Source organism: Petaurus breviceps, unplaced genomic scaffold (genome assembly GCF_028583685.1).
Source record: "Petaurus breviceps papuanus isolate PSGF00001 unplaced genomic scaffold, PetGlider_PUasm1.0 90897, whole genome shotgun sequence".
In the NCBI taxonomy this organism is placed as follows: domain Eukaryota; kingdom Metazoa; phylum Chordata; class Mammalia; order Diprotodontia; family Petauridae; genus Petaurus; species Petaurus breviceps.
In genome coordinates this window covers 13,087,297-13,110,353 of record NW_027187374.1, presented here as the reverse complement: position 1 = coordinate 13,110,353, position 23,057 = coordinate 13,087,297, and the positions used below count along the sequence as shown (strand labels likewise).

At 35.6% G+C, this 23,057-nt stretch overlaps 1 protein-coding gene across 4 annotated transcripts in view; it reads left to right on the top strand.

Annotated features, from left to right (window-relative positions):
- The window catches only part of DYRK1A (dual specificity tyrosine phosphorylation regulated kinase 1A), a 231,499-nt gene that overhangs the window by 64,596 nt on the left and 143,846 nt on the right, over positions 1-23,057 (top strand). For 3 of the 4 annotated variants that reach the window (XM_069075024.1, XM_069075021.1, XM_069075023.1), the window contains exon 2: positions 11,708-11,794. In XM_069075024.1, coding sequence (XP_068931125.1) covers positions 11,785-11,794 — 10 coding nt within the window. In that variant the 5' untranslated portion in view covers positions 11,708-11,784. Of the gene's footprint in view, positions 1-7,630; positions 7,699-7,836; positions 7,909-8,265; positions 8,420-9,758; positions 9,812-11,707; positions 11,795-23,057 lie in introns of those variants that run through there. The other variant, XM_069075022.1, reaches the window with a different exon arrangement.

Genomic DNA, 23,057 nt, shown 5'->3' with positions numbered 1-23,057 from the left:
GAACAATATGTCAATTCTTTTGGGACTTTTAATGTTTTTTTGTGTGATATTTTTTCATTAGCAGTTCCCTAGTTTTCAGTCACAACCTTGAGTATTTTCCCTTTGTTTTTGTATGCCTTTTGTGTATTTTTCATTCTGAGCTAGGGTAGCTTGTATTTATTATGACTTAGTTGTAAATTTTGTTTAGGTAGATTTTGGGGAACATCAAGTATTACTGCTATATAGAGTTTGGCTTTATTTTATATTTATATTTATTGGTGATTTTTTTTACCTTGGTCCTTTTCACACAGTTATTACCCTTACTCCACGCCCCCCCCCCCTTTAACTCCCTTCCTTTTAAGAAGAAAAACAATTAAGCAAAAACATTTGATAATGTAACTGTATCTGGCAGTGTATAAAATATTCTGTCCTGTTAGTCCAGAGAGAGAGGTATGTTTTATTTTCTATTTTCTGAAATCATCACTGGTTTTCCCATTACCTAAAATCACATTTCTTTTTAGTGGGTTTTTTTTTTTTCCATTTACACAGTTGAAGTCATTTTTTGCATCAGTTTATATATGTGCTCTTGTTTCTCTGAATTCATCCTTTAATTTCCTATTATTCAGTGATATCTCATTGTATTAGTAGGTAATAGATTTCTTTTCCTCTCCTGTCATTCCCTAAGAAGTGGATATTTATCTTTTCTCTTCAAATCTTTGCTACCACAAAGGTATTTGTGATTAATGTATTGGTATTTAGTAAACATTTGTTTCTGTGTCTTACTTTCTTGGAGTAAGTCTTCCTCCTGCTGTTGTGAAGCTGACTTCCCACTGCTGTGAGCCTGACTTCTGGATACTTCCCAGGACATAGAAACAATACTTGCCTAAGGACTGTGTTGGAACCTAGAGTTCTCCCGCATGTCTTCATCTTTGGACCTTTCCCTATCCACCGATATTCATGCATAGACTCATTGCCAAATGGTTTGCATTCTTCCCGTTTGTCACTTTCTTAATCCTGATGATACTGAACTTTTGACTTCCAAAGAAAAAGGAGTAGTATCAGCTCCTCAATGCAACTTTTACCTTCTTATTCCCATCTTCTTCAACTCTTTTTGTCCTTCCCAACCCAGATCTGCCCTCAGTTGTGTCCTATGGAACTCCATAATTGATAAACTTGGTTTTGCTTTAAATGTTTTCCTGTCTTACTCTTCCATCTTCTGATTCTCAGACCTGGCTCCTTCCCTGTGATACTATATTTCTGGCCATTTTTCTGCAGTGCTGCTTTAATTTTCTTGCATAACCTCAGACTCTCTGATATAGTGGGAAATTGAATTACTCCTTGTTTTCTTTTGTCACTTCCAAAATATCTTTGTACCACCTATTTACTCAGCAGTTTCTCCGAGGTTCTTGGTAGGTAAATATCACCCAATTTAGATAGTAGTGCCCATTTAATCAACCCTCTTCCCTCCTTTTTCTGAATGAGTGAAGTGACTCCCAAACCCCTGACTTCACATATAGGTATTTAAAAATAAATACTGATATATTTTTTTTTAAAGCAATCGGGGTTAAGTAACTTGCTCAAGGTTACACGGCCAGTTATTTCTGGGTGTGGTGCTGAGTGTCTGAGCCCGGGATTCGATCTCCAGGTCACCCAACTCTGGAGCCGGTGCTCTTACTCGCTGTACTACCTGGCCACCCCTATACTGATATTTCTAAAAATACTTTTTCCTATTTTCTCATTTATGTTGTCACCATTTGTGACCTCTAAAAATCCCCTCTACCTCTCAGCTGTTTAAGTCTAAAAGTCTTGATGTAGATATACTGGCTTGACTTTCAAATTTTGACCCTTTGGTGAACCAGTTTAAGACCACGCTATTGTCTTCTCTTTAATCCTTTGCTTCCTTGTCCTATTGTAGCTTTGTCTATGCCAACAACCTACTATTTTCTGTCTTTAGTCCTGCTTATGTGTTAGTAGAACACAAGTACTTTCTAGTAATGAAATTATGTTTTCTGAGTCTGATAACAAATTTATGCTCTCTGACTGTAAGGGGTCACTCATTTCAGCAAAGCAGTTCTTTGGTTCTTTCCTAATTGTTTTTCTACCTTACTCATATAGCAGCTTTCCTTTCTTTTTCTTCTATTTTAAAAAATGTTTTTCGTTTGTTAAATATTTCCCACTTATATGCAAATTTTTTAACATTCATTTTTAAAAATTTTGAGTTCCAAATTCTCTTTCTCCTTTCTGTCCTTCCCCCATGTGACAAGGCAGGTAGTATGATATTGATCGTACATGTGAAGTCACATTATCCTGTTGGCCGTATTGCAAAAGAAAACACACAAAACAAGAAAAATGAAGAAGGTTTAAATAGTATGCTTAAATCTACACTCAATTCTCTCTGAAGGTGTATAATAAATAGCATTTTTTATAAGTCCTTTAGAATTTTCAGTTGTTTGGGGAATATTTCACGGTTTTTGTGTGACACTTTTTCATTAGTGCATCCCTAGCTTTCAGTCATAACCCTCAATATTTTTTTAAATATCTCTTGTATTTGTCATGGTTTAGTTGTAAATTTTGTTAATGTAGGTTTTGGGCAACATCAAGTGTTATTGTTATGTAGAGTTTCACTTAATCTCCAATTTGTCCAACTGCTTTTTCAGTATGTGAGTGTATAAATGTAAATGTCTCATTAGAACTTGATAGTCTCTTCAGCTTCTGATCTTTTCATCACGAGTGTTTGAAAGTGCTGGATTTCATTATATGTCTATTTTTTCCGTTAAAGGATTATACTGAGTTTTTCTGGGTAGGTTATTCTTGGTTGTAACCCTATCTGTTTTGCCTTCCATAATATCTATCATATTTTAATGGCCATGGGCCATTGAAGGTGGTACAGTGGATAGTATGCCAGGCCTAGATTCGGAAGTCTCATCTTGGTGAGTTTAAATCTGGCCTCAGGCACTAGCTTCGTGACCCTCGGTAAGTGATTTAACCCTCCCTATTTACCTGTTTTCTCATTTATAAAATGAACTGGAGAGGGAAATGGGAAACCACTCCAGTATCTTTGTCATGGAAGCCCCAAAATGGGCTTAGCAAGATTCAGACACAACTGAAAGGACTGAACAACAAAAACAAAGAAGCCCTCTGCTCTTTTAACATGATAGTGGCTAAATCTTGTGTGAATCCTTATTGTGGCTCCAGGGTATTTCAGAGGTTTCTTTATGGCTGTTTGTAATATTTGTTCTTTGAGCTCTGGAATTTGGCTATAATATTACTATGAACTTTCATTTTGGGCTCTCTCAGGTGGTGATTTTAGCACCAATGCAATATTTATAGTGCCCATAATCACGATAAAGACCGTGACTATAAGTATCATATGATGTTTGATCACAAAATATATCAAACTCTCCAGATGAAAACACCAGACACCAGAAAACCCAATCCCCAAACCAGTAAGCCGATTCCATCATAGTATCAAAGATATTCAGAAGCTATAATAACACTGAGAGCCACAGCATCCTTCAGCCTTCCCACAAACCAATACAAGATCAATATTTACTCACAAACCTCTCTATCTCCTTGCTTCAACCTCCTCTCTCTCCCACTGTCTGGCTAGCTCTGAACAGCTTCCTGTGGGCTCTGCTTCACTTCAGCAAACTCCTCCCACCACAAACTCCATGTGACTACATTCTGCCTATTTAGGGGAACAGAGTTTATCTTCACAGCAGGGAAGCTTCCTGTGGTCTCTGCCTTTCCCTTTAGCAAATTCCCTCCATCACAGGCTCCATGTGATTCCATTCAGCCTATTAGGGGTCAGAGTTTACTTTCAAAGCAGGGGAGGTCTTCAAACTTCCCCCTAGGTCTATTAAGGTCAGGGAAGAGCTTCAAATTCCCATTCCATTGATCAGTGGATTCTTTCAATGTCTAGTTTACACTTCATTCTAGGATGTCAAGGCAGTTTTTCCTCTGTAATTCCTTGAAATGTGATGTCTAGGCCCTTTCTTTGACCATGGCTTTTAATCATTCTTAAATTCTCTCTCCTCTCTGTTTTCTAGGTCAGTTTTTTTCAATGGGATAATTCACATTTTCTTCTATATTTTTTTTCATTCTTTTGACTTTGTTTCATTGGTTGCTTGGTCCCTGTACAATCTGCAGACCAGAAGCTCCAGAGGCAGCCACGCAGCAGCAGCAGCTGCAGTTGCATGCCTCTCCCACCCCTCTGCCACTGCTCCCCCCCCCCCCCCCCCCCCCCCCCCCCCCCCCCCGTACAGGGGCCAGACTGCGCACTCCTCCGTCACCCAGTTCCAACAGAGTTCCCCACTGACCTTTTCCTTTCTCTTTGGTGTTTAAGTCTGCTGGATAGGGGCTGCCCCAGGGTCTGGGACTGTGCTCAGCTCCCAGCCCTATGGGAAGGACCTTCTGTCGGCCTGCCGGCCTGCCTTCAGTTTCTCTCTGTCACTTTGTGGGTTCTGTAGCTCTAAAATTTGTTTAGTCATTTTTTTTACAGGTATTGGTGGTGGTTGGTTTGGGAGCTAAATTCCTGCTTTTACTCTGCCATCTTGGCTCTGCCCCCAACCATTAATATTTATTAATGTATCACAATTTGTTTAGGTATTTCCCCAATTAGAATTCTACTTTGTTTCCAGTTCTTTGCTTTCACAAAAAGTACTATAACAAATGTGTTGGTGTGTATTGGACCTTTTTTTTTTTAATCAGTTGTCTTCAAAGAGTCAGTTAAAGTCATTTTATTTGCATGGTTCCAAATTGCTTTCCAAAATGGTTGTACTATTTCACAATTACACCAACAATGCATTATTGTGCCTATCTTCCCACAACCCCTCTGAGAGTGACTGTTTCTGTCTTTGTCATCATTGTCAAGTTGATGAAACCTCAGAGTTGTTTTGATTTTCATTTCTCTCATTAGTTATTTGTGGTGTTAACAGTTTGCATTTCTTTTGAAAACTGTTCATATGCTTTGGCACTTGCCTATTGGGGAATGGTTTTTGATCTTATCTATATCTATATATCAATTTCTATCCCTAGTAAGCTGTCATATTATTAGCAAATAGAGATTGCTTTGTTTCTTCCTTATCTTTACACCTTTAATTTCTTCTTCATTTCTTAGTGATATTGTTAGCATCTCCAGAAGTATATCAAATAATAGAGGGTAGAATTGGCATACTTGCTTTCTTTACTCCTGTATTTATTGTAAAAAAAAATTGTAGTGTATCTCTGTTGCATATGATGCTTACTTCTGGTTATTAGACACTTATTTTGAGAGAGCTTTTAGCATAAATTAGTATTGTGCTTTGTTAGAGGACTTTTCTGCATCTGTGGTGGTAATAATGTAGTTTTGGATAGTTTTGTTTATAATATGGTTAATTTTGTTACCTCCTAATTTTGAACCATCCTTACCATCTGTGGTACAAATGCCACTTGGTAATAGTGAAGGATTTTTTGGAAAAATAGCTGTAGTATATTTGAAGAATTTTATTTAAGCTTTTAGAGTAATTATATTCTTAATGATATTGGTCTGTAGCTCTCCTGTGCTGTATCCTTGCTTTCCTGGTTTAGGTATAAGGACTCATAGAAGGAATTTGTATCATAAAAGGAATTTGGTGGCATTTTTTTTCCATTTTTGAGAATAATTTATGTAGTATATTTTAATTATTTCTTTCACAGTTTCATAGAATTAACATATAAAATTTCTCAGTCCCAGGCATTTTTCTCTAGCTACTTGTTTCCTTTTTTGAGATTTTATTATTTAAGATATCTGTTTCGTATTTTATAAGCTTGAGGTATTTTATTGATTTGTTTATGCTCAAGGTCTTTACATTTCTTCCCCCTGAAATATTTGTTAATTTATTATTCATTTCTTCCTGCACCCCTCTTACCCCTTCTTTTTCCAGTTTTCTGTTATTAACTTTTTTATTCATTTTCTTTTTAGAAATATTTTCATTTTCTCTGGTATATTAGACAAACTTTACCATATTAAGAAAAACTTCATTTTTTTTCCTTATGATTTTTTCTAAAAGAAAATGCTGTTAAAAAACCTGAGTTAAAATACAGTCTCAATCACTTATTGGCCATGTGACTTTGGGCATTGACTTAACTTTAACATTTGCTTCAGTATCCTCATCTGTAAAAGGGAGTAAATAATATTATCTACTTCCTAGAGTTGTTGTGAAGAAAAAATAAGATGATATTTGTAAAGTGCTTATCACAGTGCCCAGCACATAGTAGGTATTATAAAAATGCCAATACTATTAATAATAATGGTAATAACCTTTTCTTCATCTACTTAACCATGATTTTTACTTGTCATTAATGTGATCTAGTATACTGATATTTTTCCTAATATTAAATTAGCCCTATATTCTTGGTCATGGTGTTTATAATCTTTTAAAATATGTTGCTATAGGTTCTTTGCTAATATTTCATTTAAAATTCTTGTGACTTAATTCATTACAGCTATTAGTTTATAGTTTTCTGTCATCCCTGGCTTAGTTATCAAGACCATATTTTTGTTTTAAGGAAGGAGTTCAAAAGAGTACATTCTGTTCCTTTTTAAAAATTTTATTTTATATAATATTTTAATTGCTTATTCTTTGAGTTTTTTATAGAAAAATTGCTTGTAAATCCATCTGGTCCTGGGCTTTTATTTATTGGGAGTTCATTTGTTCAATTTCTTTTTCTGAGATTGAGTACTTACATTTCCATTTTTTGTTGGGTTCATCTGGGCATTTGGTATTTTTTTGTAAATATTTAGCCATTTCATTTAAATGAACAGTTTTATTGGATAAAATAGTTTCTGATAATTCCCTTTATTTTTTTGCATTTGTTGTGAATTCTTTTTTATTCTAATTTGCTTTTCTTCTTGTAATCATATTATTTGATTTCCCCATAACATTTTATTTCCCCCCACTTAAAGCTCTTAGTTTGTTCTTTTAATATTTTTACTCTTTTTATTGATTTACAGAATTTCTATTTTTGTGCAAAATTGGTTTGAATTTTTTGTTTTTTAATTTTTAAAATTTCATGCCCAAGTTATTGTCTTATTCTTTTTTTTGAAGAAAGTGTTTTAACAAAGTAAATTTTTCCTTAAGAATTCCTTTTCTTCACAAAACAATTTGGAATGTGGTCTTATTGCCATTTTCTTTGATGAAATTTTCTTTGACCCACCCTTATTTTTTAAGGAATTAATTATTTTGTCTCTTAATTACTTTTTAATGCTCTCTTTAAAGTCTCTTTATTAAACAAATTTTTATTCAGTTTGGATCAGTAAAAAATGTTTGCTATTCTTTTTGGCATCTGTTTTTGAAATTTTATTTAGTTGTCACGTTCAAAACACATTCTCTCTCCCCCTCTGTTGCTATTCAGAAGTCTTCAGAGAACTGTCATAGCTAACTTATTTAAAATCTATTTTAAATAATTGATTTCTTTATTTTGTTTGCTTCTTTTAGCTCTGAAAGGAGTATATTAAAGTTACCAAGTATTACAATTTTACTATTTCACACTCTGACTTTAATGTTTATTTGATGCATGTATACTAAGCATTATATTGATCATTTGTGGTATTTTCAAGCATAATGCTTTTCTTTATCTCTTTTAAGCATGTATATTTGCTTTTTTTCTTGTATCCTTCATCAGAACTGAACTCCTTGAGGAATGAAACTATCATCTTTTTGTATCCCAAACGTTGGGCCACATAGAGTTTGACCCATGGTAGGCTATTAATAAATGTTTATTGACTGACCTCATATGAGACTATGATTACTGCTCCTGTTTCTTTTGAGTTCATTTGAAACAGAATAGATTTTGGTGTTTGGTCCTTAATTTTAACTCTGGAATCTTTATTTGTAGTATATTTCTTATAAACAATGGTGAAGGATTCTGCTTTCTAATCCATTTTATCATCTTTCTTCAGTTTTATGGGTGAGTTCATCCCAATCATATTTACAGTTATCATCGTTCATTGTGTATTTGCTATCAGCCTATTTTCTTATACTTTTTCCTCTTTACAAAGATGAGAGTGGTGAGAGAGGGGTGTGTATATCAGTAGAGATCTGTACTTAATGAAATCTACTACTTTTGCTCCTCTTCCCCTCTTCTCTTTTTCTTATCCAGACACCAGTAACCTTATTTCATTCCTTTTAAACCCTTTCAGGGTCCCTTTCTTGTTCTGCCCTCCTTCTAATTATTCTCTTTACCCTTTCTCTGTTTCTGTTTCTCTCTTTTTTGAATTTATATCCATATTAAACCTTGTGCTTGTTGTGTGTGTTTTACCTGTAGCACCAATGCAATATTTACAGCACCTATGATCACGATAAAGACCATGACTATGAATATCGCATGATGTTTGATTGCACAATATACCAGATTCTCCAGAGAAAGAACAAAACTGAAGCATTTATTTAGACACCCAAAAAGCCGAATCTCAAAACCAGTAAGCCAATTTCATCATAGTACTAAAGATGTTCAGAAACCATAATAATGCTGAGAGCCACAGCATCCTTCAGCCTTCCCACAAACCAATATAAGATCAGTATCTACTCAGGAGCCTATCTGACTCCTTGCCTGAGCATACTCTGTTCTCCACTATCTTGCTAGCTCTGACTACCAGCTTCCTGTGGGCTCTTCTTCCCTTCAGCAAACTTCTCCCACCACAGGCTCCATGTGATTACATTCAGCCTATTAGGGGGCAGAGTTTACTTTCAAAGCAGGGGACGTCTTCAAACTCCCCCCTAGATCTATTAAGGGTCAGGGAAGATCTTCAAATTCCCATTCTCATTACATACCCTTATTCAATTTAAATTTCTAATTTAAATTAGATGTTTTAAGTTATTCAGTTGAAAATGAGGTTCATGTGACTGCTTTTCTATTTCCCTACTCCTGTTTTGATAGTCTTCTATTTGTGCATTCAGATTTTGTGAATAATCCTCACCTCTCCATGTTTCCTTACTGAATAATTACTCCTCCCACATTTCCCTAGCGTGTTCCTTTTCCCTTTTCCTTTTTTTTTCTTTTTTAAAATCATCAAAATATAGAACCAATATATTGTACTATCTTTTGAAACTCTTTATGACTCCTGATGACTTTGGGATTTGGAGGGGATTCTTGTTTCTTCTCCCCCATTAGAATGTAAACTTGATATTTTTGCACATTCCCTTGAATTTGCTCAGATGTCTTTATGTTTTCTTGGTTCCTTTATTTACACTTTCAAGTTTTTACTCATTTATCTTTCCATTCAGTCTGCTTCCAAGTTCTGTATTTCATAAAGTTTAATTTTTTTTCTCCTATGTGATTATATTCAGTTTTGTTGGGTAAATTATTCTTGCTTGTGAACCATTTTTTTTTTCTTTTTAAGAATATTTTCCAAGCTTTCTTTTTTGTTATAGTGATAGTTGTCAAATACTGTGCCATTCTGACTCTGGTTCTTGGATACTTTCTATTTGGGTGCTTGCAGTATTTTTGTTTGACCAGAAAGTTCTGGATTAAAGTAATTTAAATTCATGAAACCTTTTGATTTTTGGGTTTCTTTCAGGAAGTAAACAAGGATTATTTTTATTTTGCCTTCTGTTTTTAATGTCTGATTTTACTTTCATGATTTCCCTGAAATTATAGTGTTATGCTCTTATTGTGGTCATGTGTATCAGGTAGTCCAATCATCCTTAATACTTTTTTCTCCTTTACTTATTTTCAGGTTTTGTTTATAAAATGAGTTATCTTGTATTTTTTTCTTTTTCTTTATTTTTGACTTTTAAAACATTTTTGTTATTTTACAGAGCTATTACCTTTTATTGGCTCTTTTCTAATTTTCATGAAATCTGCTATTTGGGTAAGCATTTGTACCCCTTGTTGTTCTGTTAAAGTTGTGTCCAACTCTTTGTGACCCCATTTGGGATTTTCTTGGCAAAGACATTGGCTTGGTTTGCCATTTCCTTTCTTCAGCTCCTTTTTACAGATGAGGAAACTGAGGCAAATAGGATTAGTGACTTACCCAGAGTTGTAGACAGGTTTTTCTAGTAATTTGACTAAAATTTGACTAAAAGCTCTATGTGATAGCTTGAAGTGATAGTAGGAACCATTGTGAATTTGTTTAGGATGTGGATTCAGAGAAGTGGAACGTATTTGATGTTTGAGAGGAATAGAGAGAGAGACAGAGAGACAGAGACAGTGTGAATATGATTGAGACACATTTGACTTGAAGAGATGGGAGGGGATGCAGTCTAAGGTACCTATAAAGGGGCTTGACCTTGATAAAGAGAGGATATATCTGCTCAGGTTTTGGAGGAGAGTGGGAGAGAATTGGGGGTGGGGATGGGCCAGTAGGGAGGAATAATGGAAGGTGGCGTTTGAGATCAAGAGAAGTGAAAGCCCAAAGGGGAATGGATTCAGTTTCCCAAAAGCAGAGAAAGAGTTGATAGAAATTATCAACTGAGAGAGTTGGGGGTGGTGGTGGGGAATTTGGGGGTGATTTTAAGAGAGAAAAGAAAGTTTGAAAATGGCTTATACTGATAGTGAATTAGATAGTCAATTATAGAAAAGTAATAGGATTACCTGGCTGTGGTGAGGATCTTGTTGAAGTTGGATAATGTGGTTGTGTGACTTTAACCAGCTCTGTTGAGTAGCAAGTAAATGTGAATGGAGGAGTTTTATGGTAATAATCCAGGACTTGGATTTGGCAAGATATGGGTGATTATAGGACAAGGAGAGGAGAGATTGTTTGATCTGGAAAGTCATTTTTCTGGAAAATACAGTCTGATATCATTCAGCAAATACTTATTGAACAGTTATTATATACAAGGCACTGCAAATAGGCAGAAGGATTCCAGCATGAATTAGATCATACTACCTGCTTATTGGGGAAACTTGTGATGTAGTGGGGAAGGTAAGATGAGCATAGAAATAACTATACTTTAATATAGGATGTGTTAAGTTACAAGAGAGATACATAGTGCTCTGAGAATTTGAGGATTGCTTCTAACTGAGTAGAAATGGTTGAGGTTAGTAAATTCAAGCACTTGTTTCTAACATCTTTTTCTAGGTGATAATAGTGAAATTGTATGTGCTTTTTCAGTGCTTTTAAAAAATTTAAACAAGAATAATCCATTGTCTAACAGTAGGAGATAGTAAACAAATAGTCAAAAACTGTGTAATAATCTAAAGCAGATAAAAGCCACACATAGGGAGGTGGTCCCAAATGGTGGATAATTTACAGCGTTTTAAATTTGGAACCTTTACTTTTTCCTATTTTGATACAATTTTCCTTCTAATCTCTATTTTCTTTGCCCTTTTTCTTGTCTTGGTAAAGGTTCATGTTTGAAAATAATATAATTCATTGCTATTTAATCTCAGTTATTGGTGGATTGAATGAAGAGTTTTATAAAATAATCTCTTAGCTTAAATACCATAGGATAATAAAATAATATAAACAGGTTGTGATGGTTATTTTTCTTATATTTTAGCTGTTTAAAATTTATTTTCCTTTTTATTGTTTATCCCTGATGGCTGAGGAATATTTATGTTTTAGAGAAGGTTGACATTATATTATGTAAAAGTCATAGAAAAATTTGATTGCAAGTACAAGTAAAAGTAAGAAAATTTTCAAAGCTTAAAATAATTTTGTTTTCATATTTAGTTATGGAGTACTGTATTTACCTTAGATGGTCCTTGATAAGAATAATTGTCTTGTATCATTATCTCTTATCATAATTTATTTTTCTTCACACAGTGTTTGTAGTTTTGCTGCTGGACTCTTCCCTCCCTTCCCCCACCCCATCAGGATGATATGAGAGTTGAAAGAAGACGATGCATACAGGTGATTAAAATTTTCAACTACAGTTTGACCGTGGTTATCTGAGTGAGTGTGGGAATTAATGAAATTTCTTGAGGATGGGGTAACGTTATGATTAAAGACAGTGGGAGTTATTAGATAACAGGCTTTGTCAAGAAGAAAGTTTAAATGTTGAGATTTGTTTTTTGGGCAACTATGATATTCAAAGCTTAGTTCAGCATTAAATATAATGTGATAATTTACATTTCTGTAAGGGTTTACAAATATATTATCTCATTTGATTCTCACAATAACCCTGTTAGTAGGAGGAAGTTAGTGTTTGGTTAGGGAAAAATATCCTAGTGGTTTTAAAAGATCCAGCAGAAATGTTTTCCTTTTCTATAGTAACCATATTATCTCATAAGCATAATTAGCATGACTAATAAGTAACCAAATTATCTGAATAATAAAATGAACATAATTAGAACAGTTAAATGTAAGTAACCATTAGATGACTTGAAAAAAGGTATCTTTTAAAATGAAAAGGGCTTATTCTAGCCATGAAAAAGTTATAGTTTATTTCTCCATGCTGAACTTTTTCAATATAATTGAATATCCTTAATTTCAGGATTTAATTTACTACTGATATTTTAACTTTTATAGATTAAATATTTAATAATTAGCTGTCAGGAGAAGAATGATTAGTGGTTGGTTGTGTTGGTTTTGTGTTCACTTCACCATTCTCCAGAAGGGGAGCTATTATTTATGTACCATATGGCATGTCTGCCTTGTAGATGGTGCTGTGCTCAGTGAGTGAAGCAAACTTGCAGGAGGTGAAAAGAAATGAGATGTTCAAATTTAGAGCCATCTCCACTCCAAATGTTCATGTGGGTTATTTGTGCCCAACTTGTGGTAAAGCCTTACAAACTCATATTGGTCTGATCAGCTGTAGTTGGACACACTGTACCTTGATTCCAATGTAGTGATATCATTTTGGTCCTCTGAGAATGAAGGACAACAGCCAACCAACCAACTGTTCTCTTCAGGTTGTCATGTCAGTACCTGAGTTCCTACTGCTTCCAGATGTAGTTAATTTTTTTTAAATGTTGATTAGCTGTTGGGATTTCTACAAACTCTAAAATTAAACAGATGTTGATTTACTTTTGAGTTGGAGTGGTTCAGCTATATTTGAATCACTGACAATTTTTAACCTGACAGCATTTATAAACTGCTATTTAAAAACATGGTCAGTTAACCTCAAAAGAAATATCATATGTACACACATTTTGAATAGATTGCTCTTGTTGGTATGGCCTTGGAATATTGTATTTCTGCCAAAAGGATAGCAATTATATTTTTTACTCTGATAATATTTTAACAAATTAATATGATCAGCAAGTTTACTTTGTTTTAAAAGATAGTTAATCTGATATTATAAACTGAATCATATATAAATGATACAAGGGAGTTCAAGTTTTGTTTTGATTTTTTGCTTTTTGGAGGGCAATTGGGGTTAAGTAACTTGCCCAAGGTTACACAGCTAGTTTTGTGTGTGTGTGTGTGTGTGTGTGTGTGTGTGTGTGTGTGTGTGTGTGTGGGTGTGTGTGTGTGTGTGTGTGGGTGTGTGGGTGTGTGGGTGTGTGGGTGTTAAGTGTCTGAGGGCAGAACCAAATTCAGGTGCTCCTGACTCTGGGGCCGGCACTTTACTCACTGTGCCACCTAGCTGCCCAAGGGAGTTCAATTTTTAAAGGAATCTTATGGTGAATTTCGTTGTTAGTAAAAGTTTCCCAACTTTTAATCAGGATTTTCTGATATTTGGTTTGCAGCACACAACAGGTATATGTTGTTATCTTTATATCTCACAAAAAGTTGTTTGGTTAGTGTACTTGGTATAAATTTGGTTGACAAGTTTTTTTTATCACCTAGAAAAAGTTTCCTTGAAAACAAAGATTTATTTTGTTGAAATTTTCCACTTTAAATTTATTCATATATTAATATTATTTGTAACAGTGAGTACAGGTAAGATTGTCTCTGCATTTCCATTACATTTTCATTTAATTTAAGCTTTTTGCCACAGGCTGAAGTTTGCCCCAAAGTTTTATTGTTTAACTAGGCTAAAACTGAGGTATTTTGGTTTGCTACTATACAAATGTAGTTACAGATCAAAAAAATAGTTTTTTAAATTCTAAAAACTTTATTAATTTTAATCTAATAATTTCCAGTATAACATGATGAAGCTACCATTTTCAAAACTAATAAGAAATTGAACAACATTCATGAGTTGGTTTCATACAATACTTTTTTTGTTCTTTCACATGCAGAAAAGTTTTTCATCTCATATCATTTTAAAAATGCATGTTGAATGCCAGTACTAATGAACAATAGGCACTTTTTATCATGTATTTTAAAGGCAAGTCTTTTTCTTGTAAAAAAAATTCTACCATGGAATTTTAGCAAAAAAATATAAAGTGTGTGTGTGTATGTTTAAATGAATAGCTGACATGCAAGTATCTATAACAGGTTGTTGGTCACTCCTTCCCTTACTTTTTCCACGTTCATTTCTGTATTTGTATAAATTTTCCTTTTTACATAGTTTCAGTGCATGTACCAATCTTACTGTTGTGCTTTTTTCATTCCAGATTGTTTAGTTAAGTTCCATAACCCTCATTTGTGTTTTTAAATTGTATTGCAGCAGTTCATAACATTGATGTAATATGCTTCAGTTATTCTTCAGTTGTTGGGCACTTGGGTCATTTCTATCTTTTCTTAATTAGCACCTTATTTGAAGGGCAGAGACTCCTGTTTTTCATCTTAATAGTAACTGCACACAGTATAGTGATTGTATTTGGAGTTTAATAAATGTTTACACCATTCAAGGAGTAATAGATGGTCAGCTTATTCACCTGTTCCCTTCAACAGAGTTCTCTTCAACCACTGATATTCTGCCTGTACTCATTCTTTTTTAAAAAATTTATTTGCTTTTAGTTTCACATCATTCAATTCCATAATCCCTTGAGCTCCAGATTTTCTCCTCCTCCCCCAACACTCCCTTCCCATGCCTCATGCAGTCCAATACAGGTTCTACAAATACTTTCGCATTAAACATTAGTCAAGTTGTAAAGAAGAGTTATAAGCAGTGAGAAAGAATGAACAAAACAAAACACAAAAGAGAGAGAGAGCAAGTAGTTTGCTTCAGTCTGCATTCAGACTCTGTAGTTTTTTTCTCTGGATGTGGATAGCCTTTTCTATCATGAGTCTTTAGGAGTTGTCTTATAACCTTGCATTGCTAAGAGGAGCCTAGTCTATCAGTTAGTCATCACAGATACAATGTCTGTAATTCCATATAAAGTTCTCCTGGTTCTGCTTTCCTCATTCAGCATCAGTTTATATAGTCTCTCCAGGTTATTATGAAGTTCGTCTGCTCCTCATTTCTTATAGTACAGTAGTATTCCATTACATTCATATACCACAACTTGTTTAGCCATTTCCCAATTGATGAGCATCCCCTTGATTTCCAATTCTTTGCTACCACAAAAAGAGTTGCTATAAATATTTTTGTACATACGGATCCTCCTTCCACTTATATGACCTCTTTAGCATACAGCCCTAGAAGTGGTATTGCTGGGTCACAGGGTATGCACATTTTTATAACCCTTTGGGCATCTTTCCAATTTGCTCTCCAGAATGGTTGAATAAGTTCAGAACTCCACCAACAGTGCATTAGTGTTCCAATTTTTCCACATCCACTCCAGCATTTATCATTTTCCTCTGTTGTCTTGTTAGCCAATCTGACTGCTGAATATGGAACCTCAGTTGTTTAGATTTGCATTTCTCTAATCAATAGTGATTTAGAGCATTTTTCATATGCTTATAGATATCTTTAATTTCTTCCTCTGAAAACTGTCTGTTCTTATCCTTTGACCATTTATCAATTGAGAAATGAGTTTTGTATCCTTATAAATTTGACTCAGTTTTGTGTATATCTTAGCAATGAGGCCTTTATCAGAGACACCGATTATAAAAATTCTTTCCCAATTTTTCACTTCCCTCCTAATTTTGGTTACATTGGCCTTATTCGTACAAAAACTTTTCAGTTTAATGTAATCAAAGTTATCCATTTTGTATTTCATAATGCTCTCTATCTCTTGTTTGGACATAAATTCTTCCCTATTTCATAAATCTGACAAGTAAGCTATTCCTCGCTCTCCCAGATTGCTTACAGTATCAGCCTTTATATCTAGATCATGCACCCATTTAGACTTGATTTTGGTATATGGTATAAGATATTGGTCTATGGCCAGTTGCTGCCATACTATTTTCCAGTTTCCCCCGGCAGTGTTTGTCAGTTAGGTGAATCCTTATCCCAAAAGCTGGGGTCTTTGGGTTTATCAAACACTAGATTACTGTAGTCATTGACTGCTGTCTTGCCTAATCTGTTGCACTCATCCACTGCTCTGTTCCTTAGTCAGTACCAAGTAGTTTTGATGATTGCTGCTATATAATACAATTTAAAATCTGGTATGGCTGGCTAGGCCACCTTCCCTAGCATTTCTTTTCATTAATTCACTTGATATCCTGGACCTTTTGTTTTTCTAGATGAATTTTGTTACCGTTTTTTTCTAGCTCTACAAAATAATTTTTTGGTAGATTGCTATGAATGGCACTAAATAGGTAAATTAATTTGTGTAAAATTGTCATTTTTATTATATTAACTTGACCTAGCCATGAGCAACTGATGTTTTTCCAATTATTTACATCTGACTTTATTCATGTGAAAAGTGTTTTGTAATTGTGTTTGTATAGTTCCTGAGTTTGTTTTGGCAGGTAGATTCCCAAATATTTTATGATGTCTATAGTAACTTTACATAGAATTTCTCTTTCTATTTCTTGCTGTTGGACTTTGTTAGAAATATATAGGAATGCTGAGGATTTATATAGATTTATTTTATATCCTGCAAATTTGCCAAATTTATTTATTGTCTCAAGTTGTTTGTTACTTGATTCTTCCATTTTCTCTAAGTATATCATCATATCATCTGCAAAGAGTGATAGCTTAGACTTTTCTTTGCTTAATCTGATTCCTTCAATTTCTTTTTCTTCTCTTATTGCTACAGCTAACATTTCTAGTTGAATTCAAATTGAATAAGAGGGGTGATAGTGACTTCCTTGTTTCACCTCCTATCTTATTAGACATGCTTTTAGCTTATCTCCATTACACATGCTAGATGTATTCATTCTTAAATGGATATTCCCACTCTCACACTTTTTTCATCTCAGTGATAATGAACCCCTTTCTCCTGTAGTACAAACTCTATTACCTATCCCCACTTGGACTCTCTTTAATTCTTTTAATTTCATCCCTCCCCTTCCCTTCCACTGATGTCCCTTGGAATAACATAATTAACACATTTATTTCATTTTAAACTTATTTCTTTTCAGCTCTTTACATCTTCTGGAGCTCAATGAGACCTGGCTCCTCTGTGATCACAATACTTCCCTGAATACCCTTTAAAGTACTGGTCTTACTCTTAGCTCCCTCCTTATCTCCTAGATTCTTATTGTCTAATCATGGATTCATTGTCTTCTATTTGGTGCATTTTCATATTCAAGGAGTTTGCTGCTTGATCAAGATTTTTGCCTTCTTGTACCAAGTTGTTAATTCCCTTTGTAATTCTTTCCACTATAATTGTCATTTCTTTTTCATTATTATTTTTAGTGCTGTCATTTAATTTATAAAAACATTTCTTTTGACTCTTACTCTTTTCTTTGGTTGTTTCTTCTTTTCTAGGAATTCTAGTTGAGATTGTGGCTCAAGCTGGGTTTTCTTTTTGTCCCTTTCCTTGAGGCTTTGCTTGTAGATATTTTGAGTATTTTTTTCTGAGTTTCTGTCTTGAGCTTCTCTGTTGTCATAACTACCTTTTAGTGGTGAGATTTGTTTATATTTTGCTTAATCTCATAGCCTTCTTCCTGACTTTGAGCTTGGTATTAGGACCGGACTTGTGCACTTTTTTTTTTTTTTTGCCTTTTTTGGAGGGCATTTGGGGTTAAGTAACTTGCCTGAGACTACACGGCTGGTTTTTTTGTGTTGTGTCTGAGGCCTGAACCGAACTCAGGTCCTCCCGACTCTGGGGTCGGCACTTTTTAAGTGAAATTCTTGGATGATTCTACTGTTGTATTCTTGGGGTATTGCATCCTCAAAGAAAAGCACATCTTGGGCATAGATTTGACCAGAATTCTTAGGAAAGATGTGCCAGGATCTCGGGGACTGCTCATGATAGAGACCTTTAAGCTTTCATTGCTACCAAAATATTTTAATCTAGAGCAACGAAAGTCTTCTTCTGATAGATTCAGTCTCTTTTAGCCAGCTGGGAAGCTCAACTGGTTCAGAGTGACAGAACTCCTTCCTTCCTTCCTTCCTTCCTTCCTTCCTTCCTTCCTTCCTTCCTTCCTTCCTTCCTTCCTTCCTTCCTTCCTTCCTTCCTTCCTTCCTCCCTCCCTCCCTCCCTCCCTCCCTCCCTCCCTCCCTTCTTTTTTTGGAGGGGGGAAAGTAGGGCAATTGGGGTTAAGTGACTTGCCCAAGGTCACATGGCTAGTTTTTTATGTTAAGTGACTGAGGCCGGATTTGAACTCAAGTCCTCCTGACTCCAGGGCTGGTGCTCTATTCACTGCGCCACCCAACCGTTCCTTTGTAACTTCCTTTAAGCGAGCTTTCTGGTACTTCCCACACTCTCCTTGGGTATGGGATCCTTGCTCTGGTTATTCCTCTGCAGCCTGGGCTACAAGTTTAAGCTGAAACCCTGTTCTGCTCCTGAAGTCTGAGCCATACCACTGTTGCTTCTTTTGAACTTCTTCCTTAGTTGTATACTGCCTAGTGCCTGCAACTGCTCTTTTTCTCAGAATGCTACCCTTGGGCACAGATCCTCCTACTCAGTTGTCCTTGAATTGGTGACCTAGCGCTGGGTAGTGACTAATATAGCTACCAGTTGGCACCTTTTCCTGCATCCTCCATGAGGGATGCTCTATATGGGTCAAAGATCTCTTCTTACTATGGTTCACAGCCTCTTCCTGTGCTAATGTCCTCAGCTCTGTGATCTTGGCTAGAGCCAGTCCACAGTGTGTGAAGAGTTCTCTGCCACTTCCTTATTCTAACTTGGGCAGGAAAAATGACACATGATGTTTTTCTTAAAATTTTCCCATCAGGACTCAGTATGGCTGGTTTTAGTGCTTCTTAAACTGTGGTTTGATACACCATATGGGGTTTAAGAAGTACTGTAGGGGTCATGAGTGGAAAAAGTTTAAGAAGCTCTGTGAACCTAGATTATTTTGGAGGAGTTGGGGCATGTGCTGTGTACTTCACTGTCCTTCCTGCTGCACCATCATAATGATTCCCCTCATCAACCCTTTAACTTGAACACCATCCTTCACTTTTGCTAGCACTTAACTATTTGTACTATCACTATGATGTTTACTGTAGGTAATCTCAGGTGGTAAATTTCATTAGGAATTTTCTTTAGGATCTAGATACACCTGATTTAACAGGAATCTTACTACATCTTAGCAAAGTCTCATGCTGATAACTTCATCATTGATTATTAGAGATCTTCAACTTTATGTTCTATACAAGTAATTTAATACTTCAGGCTGCGGCACTGTTTACTCTGCAGGTATTTACTGCCAGAGCTAAGCTTATCATAGAATACCTCAACCCATACCTGAACTAGAATCTCTTTTACAGCATAGCCAACAGCTAGTCTTTGCTTGAAGACCTCTAGCAAAGGGGAACTTACTACTTCCCAGTTTAGTTTTATATAATTTTATCTAGAAGTTTTTCGTTACATCAAAGCTAAATCTGCTTCTTTAAAAATTCTACTTGTTGTTCCTAATATTTCCATCTGAGTTCAAGTAGAATTCCTAATGTGGCAGCCTTTTATATATATATATATATATATATATATATATATATATATATATATATTTTTTTTTTTTTTTTTTTAAGCAATCAGAGTTAAGTAACTTGCTCAAGGTTACACGGCCAGTTATTTCTGGGTGTGGTGCTGAGTGTCCGAGCCCAGGATTCGATCTCCAGGTTGTCCCAACACTGGAGCCGGTACTCTTACTTGCTGAGCCACCTGGCCGCTCCTAAGCAATTGGGGTTAAGTAACTTGCTCAAGGTTACACGGCCAGGTGTTTCTGGGTGGGTGCTAAGTGTCTGAGCCCGGGATTCTATCTCCAGGTCTTCTCAACACTGGAGCCGGTGCTCTTACTTGCTGTGCTACCTGGCCGCCCCAGCCTTTTATATTTTGAAGTCAGGTATTATGTTCAATCTTCTCTAGGTTAAATAACCCAGCTTTCTTTAAGTAGCCCTCATGATTTAATTCTCAGATACTTCACCATGCCGGTAGCTCTTTTGTGAACACCTTTCCACTTATCAGTGTCCTTAAAATGTGGTACCCACAACTGAATGTAATAATCCAGATGTGAAGGGTAGAGAAACATGTATTCTCTTTAGTATGAGATCATAAATATATTTAATGTTTTGCAAATTAATCTTTTATTGAGCTTCATCTTTAAAAAGATAAAGACTAACTCCTATAATAGCAAATGTGGTCATTTTCCTTATTTTTGACTCTTTCTGTATTTTACCATTTTCCTTCTTTCTCTGCACAGTTCTGTCTGTTTTGGTTATGTCCCTGCTTCTCCCTTCCTCCACTTCCTTTCTCTTCCATGCAAAAATATATTCAGTTACACATTAGCACTGTGCTCATACAGTGTTTTGATTGTGTATTTGAATCTCTTTCTTCCTGACTCCAAGTCTATTTTTGTTGGACACATCATGCTACTTAGCACTTCTGTTCTCCATGGGCATTCAAAGGTCACTTAGTGCATCCATATTTGCATCTGAAGGTTCTTTTAAAACTTCTTTTTATTTATATCTTCCATTGTTTCATAAACTGCATTTTCCATTGTATCCCTCTCTGCATTCCCTATAAAAGTGCTATTAGTTAAAATAAAGAACAAAAAAGTGGGCAAGATTTAGCAAAATTAACAAAACATAAAAAAGGACTGATGCAGTATTCTGTATTCATGGTCTTCCTTCCTCTGCAGAAATTTGAGGGTGATGTTTTCCCAAAGCTTTTCTTTGGTTCCAAGTTTTTACCAGTTTATTTAATGTCTGCCAATGAGGTTCACCTGTACCAGTTGACATAATAATAAGAGCAGGCAGGTGCCATCTTACTATTGCCTTCCTTATCCCAGGTCTCAGATATTTTATTAGCCATTTTTTCTTTTTCATCTAAAAATAATTCTTTTTTTCTTTGGGTGGGGGTTTGCTTTTTAGAGGGCAATTGGGGTTAAGTGACTTGCCCAAAGTCACACGGCTAGTAAGTGTGTTAAGTGTCTGAGACCCTATTTGAACTCAGGTCCTCCTGACTACAGGTCCAGTGCTCTATTCACTGCACCTCCTAGCTGCTCCCCATCTAAAAATAATCCTTAGAAATTATAGCAATAAAATATAAATCCAGAAATTGTATTTTTTCTTTGTTAGTCATCATTGTTCTATCCACCCTGGGCAATGAATCTGCCTGTTACATCCTAAAAAGGCCCTTTATGGTCCTTAATTATCTTCAGCTGATCTCTTGAGTTTTTCCATTCCTGGTAATATGTTTTTATTTTCATCCTACTACCTTTTCTTGTTTTATTTTCTATACATGTCTTTTAAAATTAGCCAAAATGTTTGTTCAGTTTTCTGTATAACAACATTGATCTTTTTAGGTAGCTTTCCCTTTTCTTTCACCTTAGAGTGGCTTTTCTTTGTGTTGTCAGAATTTGTTCTTGAAAGCTACTTAGCATCATTCCTTGGCCGACTTTCCCTGTAAAATCAAGCAATAGGATCCTTCCTTAACTTTTTTTCTGAAACCTATGAAATCTGTTTTATTAAAATTCAAGGTGCACATCAAACTATTTCTGACTTTCTTTTCATCTTGCAAATTTTAATATTCAGTGGTCACTCTCAAGGTTTTAATCATTTTCATTCTGGCATTCAGTTCCTCCTTGTCAAGAATAAGGTTTTGGATTGTTCTGCTTGTGGTTTGCAGTGTTTTAAAAAAATAAAACAATAATATATTTTGTCATCTCTTGCTTTATTCCAGTCGCTGAAGAAGAGGTGGCCCTTTTTGTCATTGTTACCCCCTTTATGTGTACCTTTGATATCTCATATCTATCTTCTGCCCCCTCTTATCACTTCTCTCACAATTTTTTTTCATTTCTTGCTTCTCCAGTGACTTTTATAGTCCTTGTTGATAAGCCACCCCCTTTTTTTCTTCTGAGGTTTTATTTATAGTTGTGTTGTTGTGCTCTTTAAAAACTTCTTTGACTTCTCTTAAGTCATAATATTCCTTCATTTTGTTTAATGTTTTCAATGTTCAGTATTTTCTTCTGTTTACTCATATTTCCAGTCATACTTCTCTCATTGAGCCTTTGTGTTTTGGTCAGTTCCCTTTGATACTTAACTCTTGAATGGTTTGTGTAGACCTCGTTCGGTCTTATCCCCTATAGATTCTGGATGAAGCTATTTTGGATGCCACTGGTGTTCTAGATGATGTTTGTGGTAGCAGGCCCCATCCTTTGCCTCACTCCTTGGATTTCTCAGTCGCTTGGTGGTGCTGTGAGAGTTCTGGCCTTCTCTGTTTTCTCTCTCCTCTTCCTTTGCACAATGTCCAGTCAGGAGGAAGTTGATTCTTTTCCCTGTTGTGACCCTATCACATGTTGGGGAATAGACTGGTCTCTGACCTCTGGAACTGCCCTGGCTATTGCATCTCTTCATGTTCCCAGAAGAACATAGGTAAGCCCTGTCTCCCTGTACACTGACCTGTGGGGACTGGCTTTGTCCTTTGCTTCTGTTCTAAAAGGCCACAGTTGGTATTTGAATTAAGGTCCTCTTTGATTAGAACTTGTACTGACTAGGGATCTAATCTACCCTGTTGAGTACACCAACTGGCTTAGGATAAACAGTAGAGGCCAGAACATTGGATTCAGTTGTGGAAGCCCATCCTTGAATTCCAGCTCATTAAACCAGAGTTTGGGCGGATTTCCCTTTTATGGGCCCTCCTTCAGCTTTTGTATCTTCTGACATCTTTATTGGAATTTGAAGTGGCCTCTCTAATATGACCAATATCCTAGTCTCTGCTGGCTCCCTTTTGTGTGGTTCTGACCTGTTCTGGATGGGGGGGGCTTCTTTTTTTCTTTTGTTTTGTTTTCTTCATCATAGATTTTTTTGGGGCCCTTCTCAGGGGTTTATCTGGGAGACCTG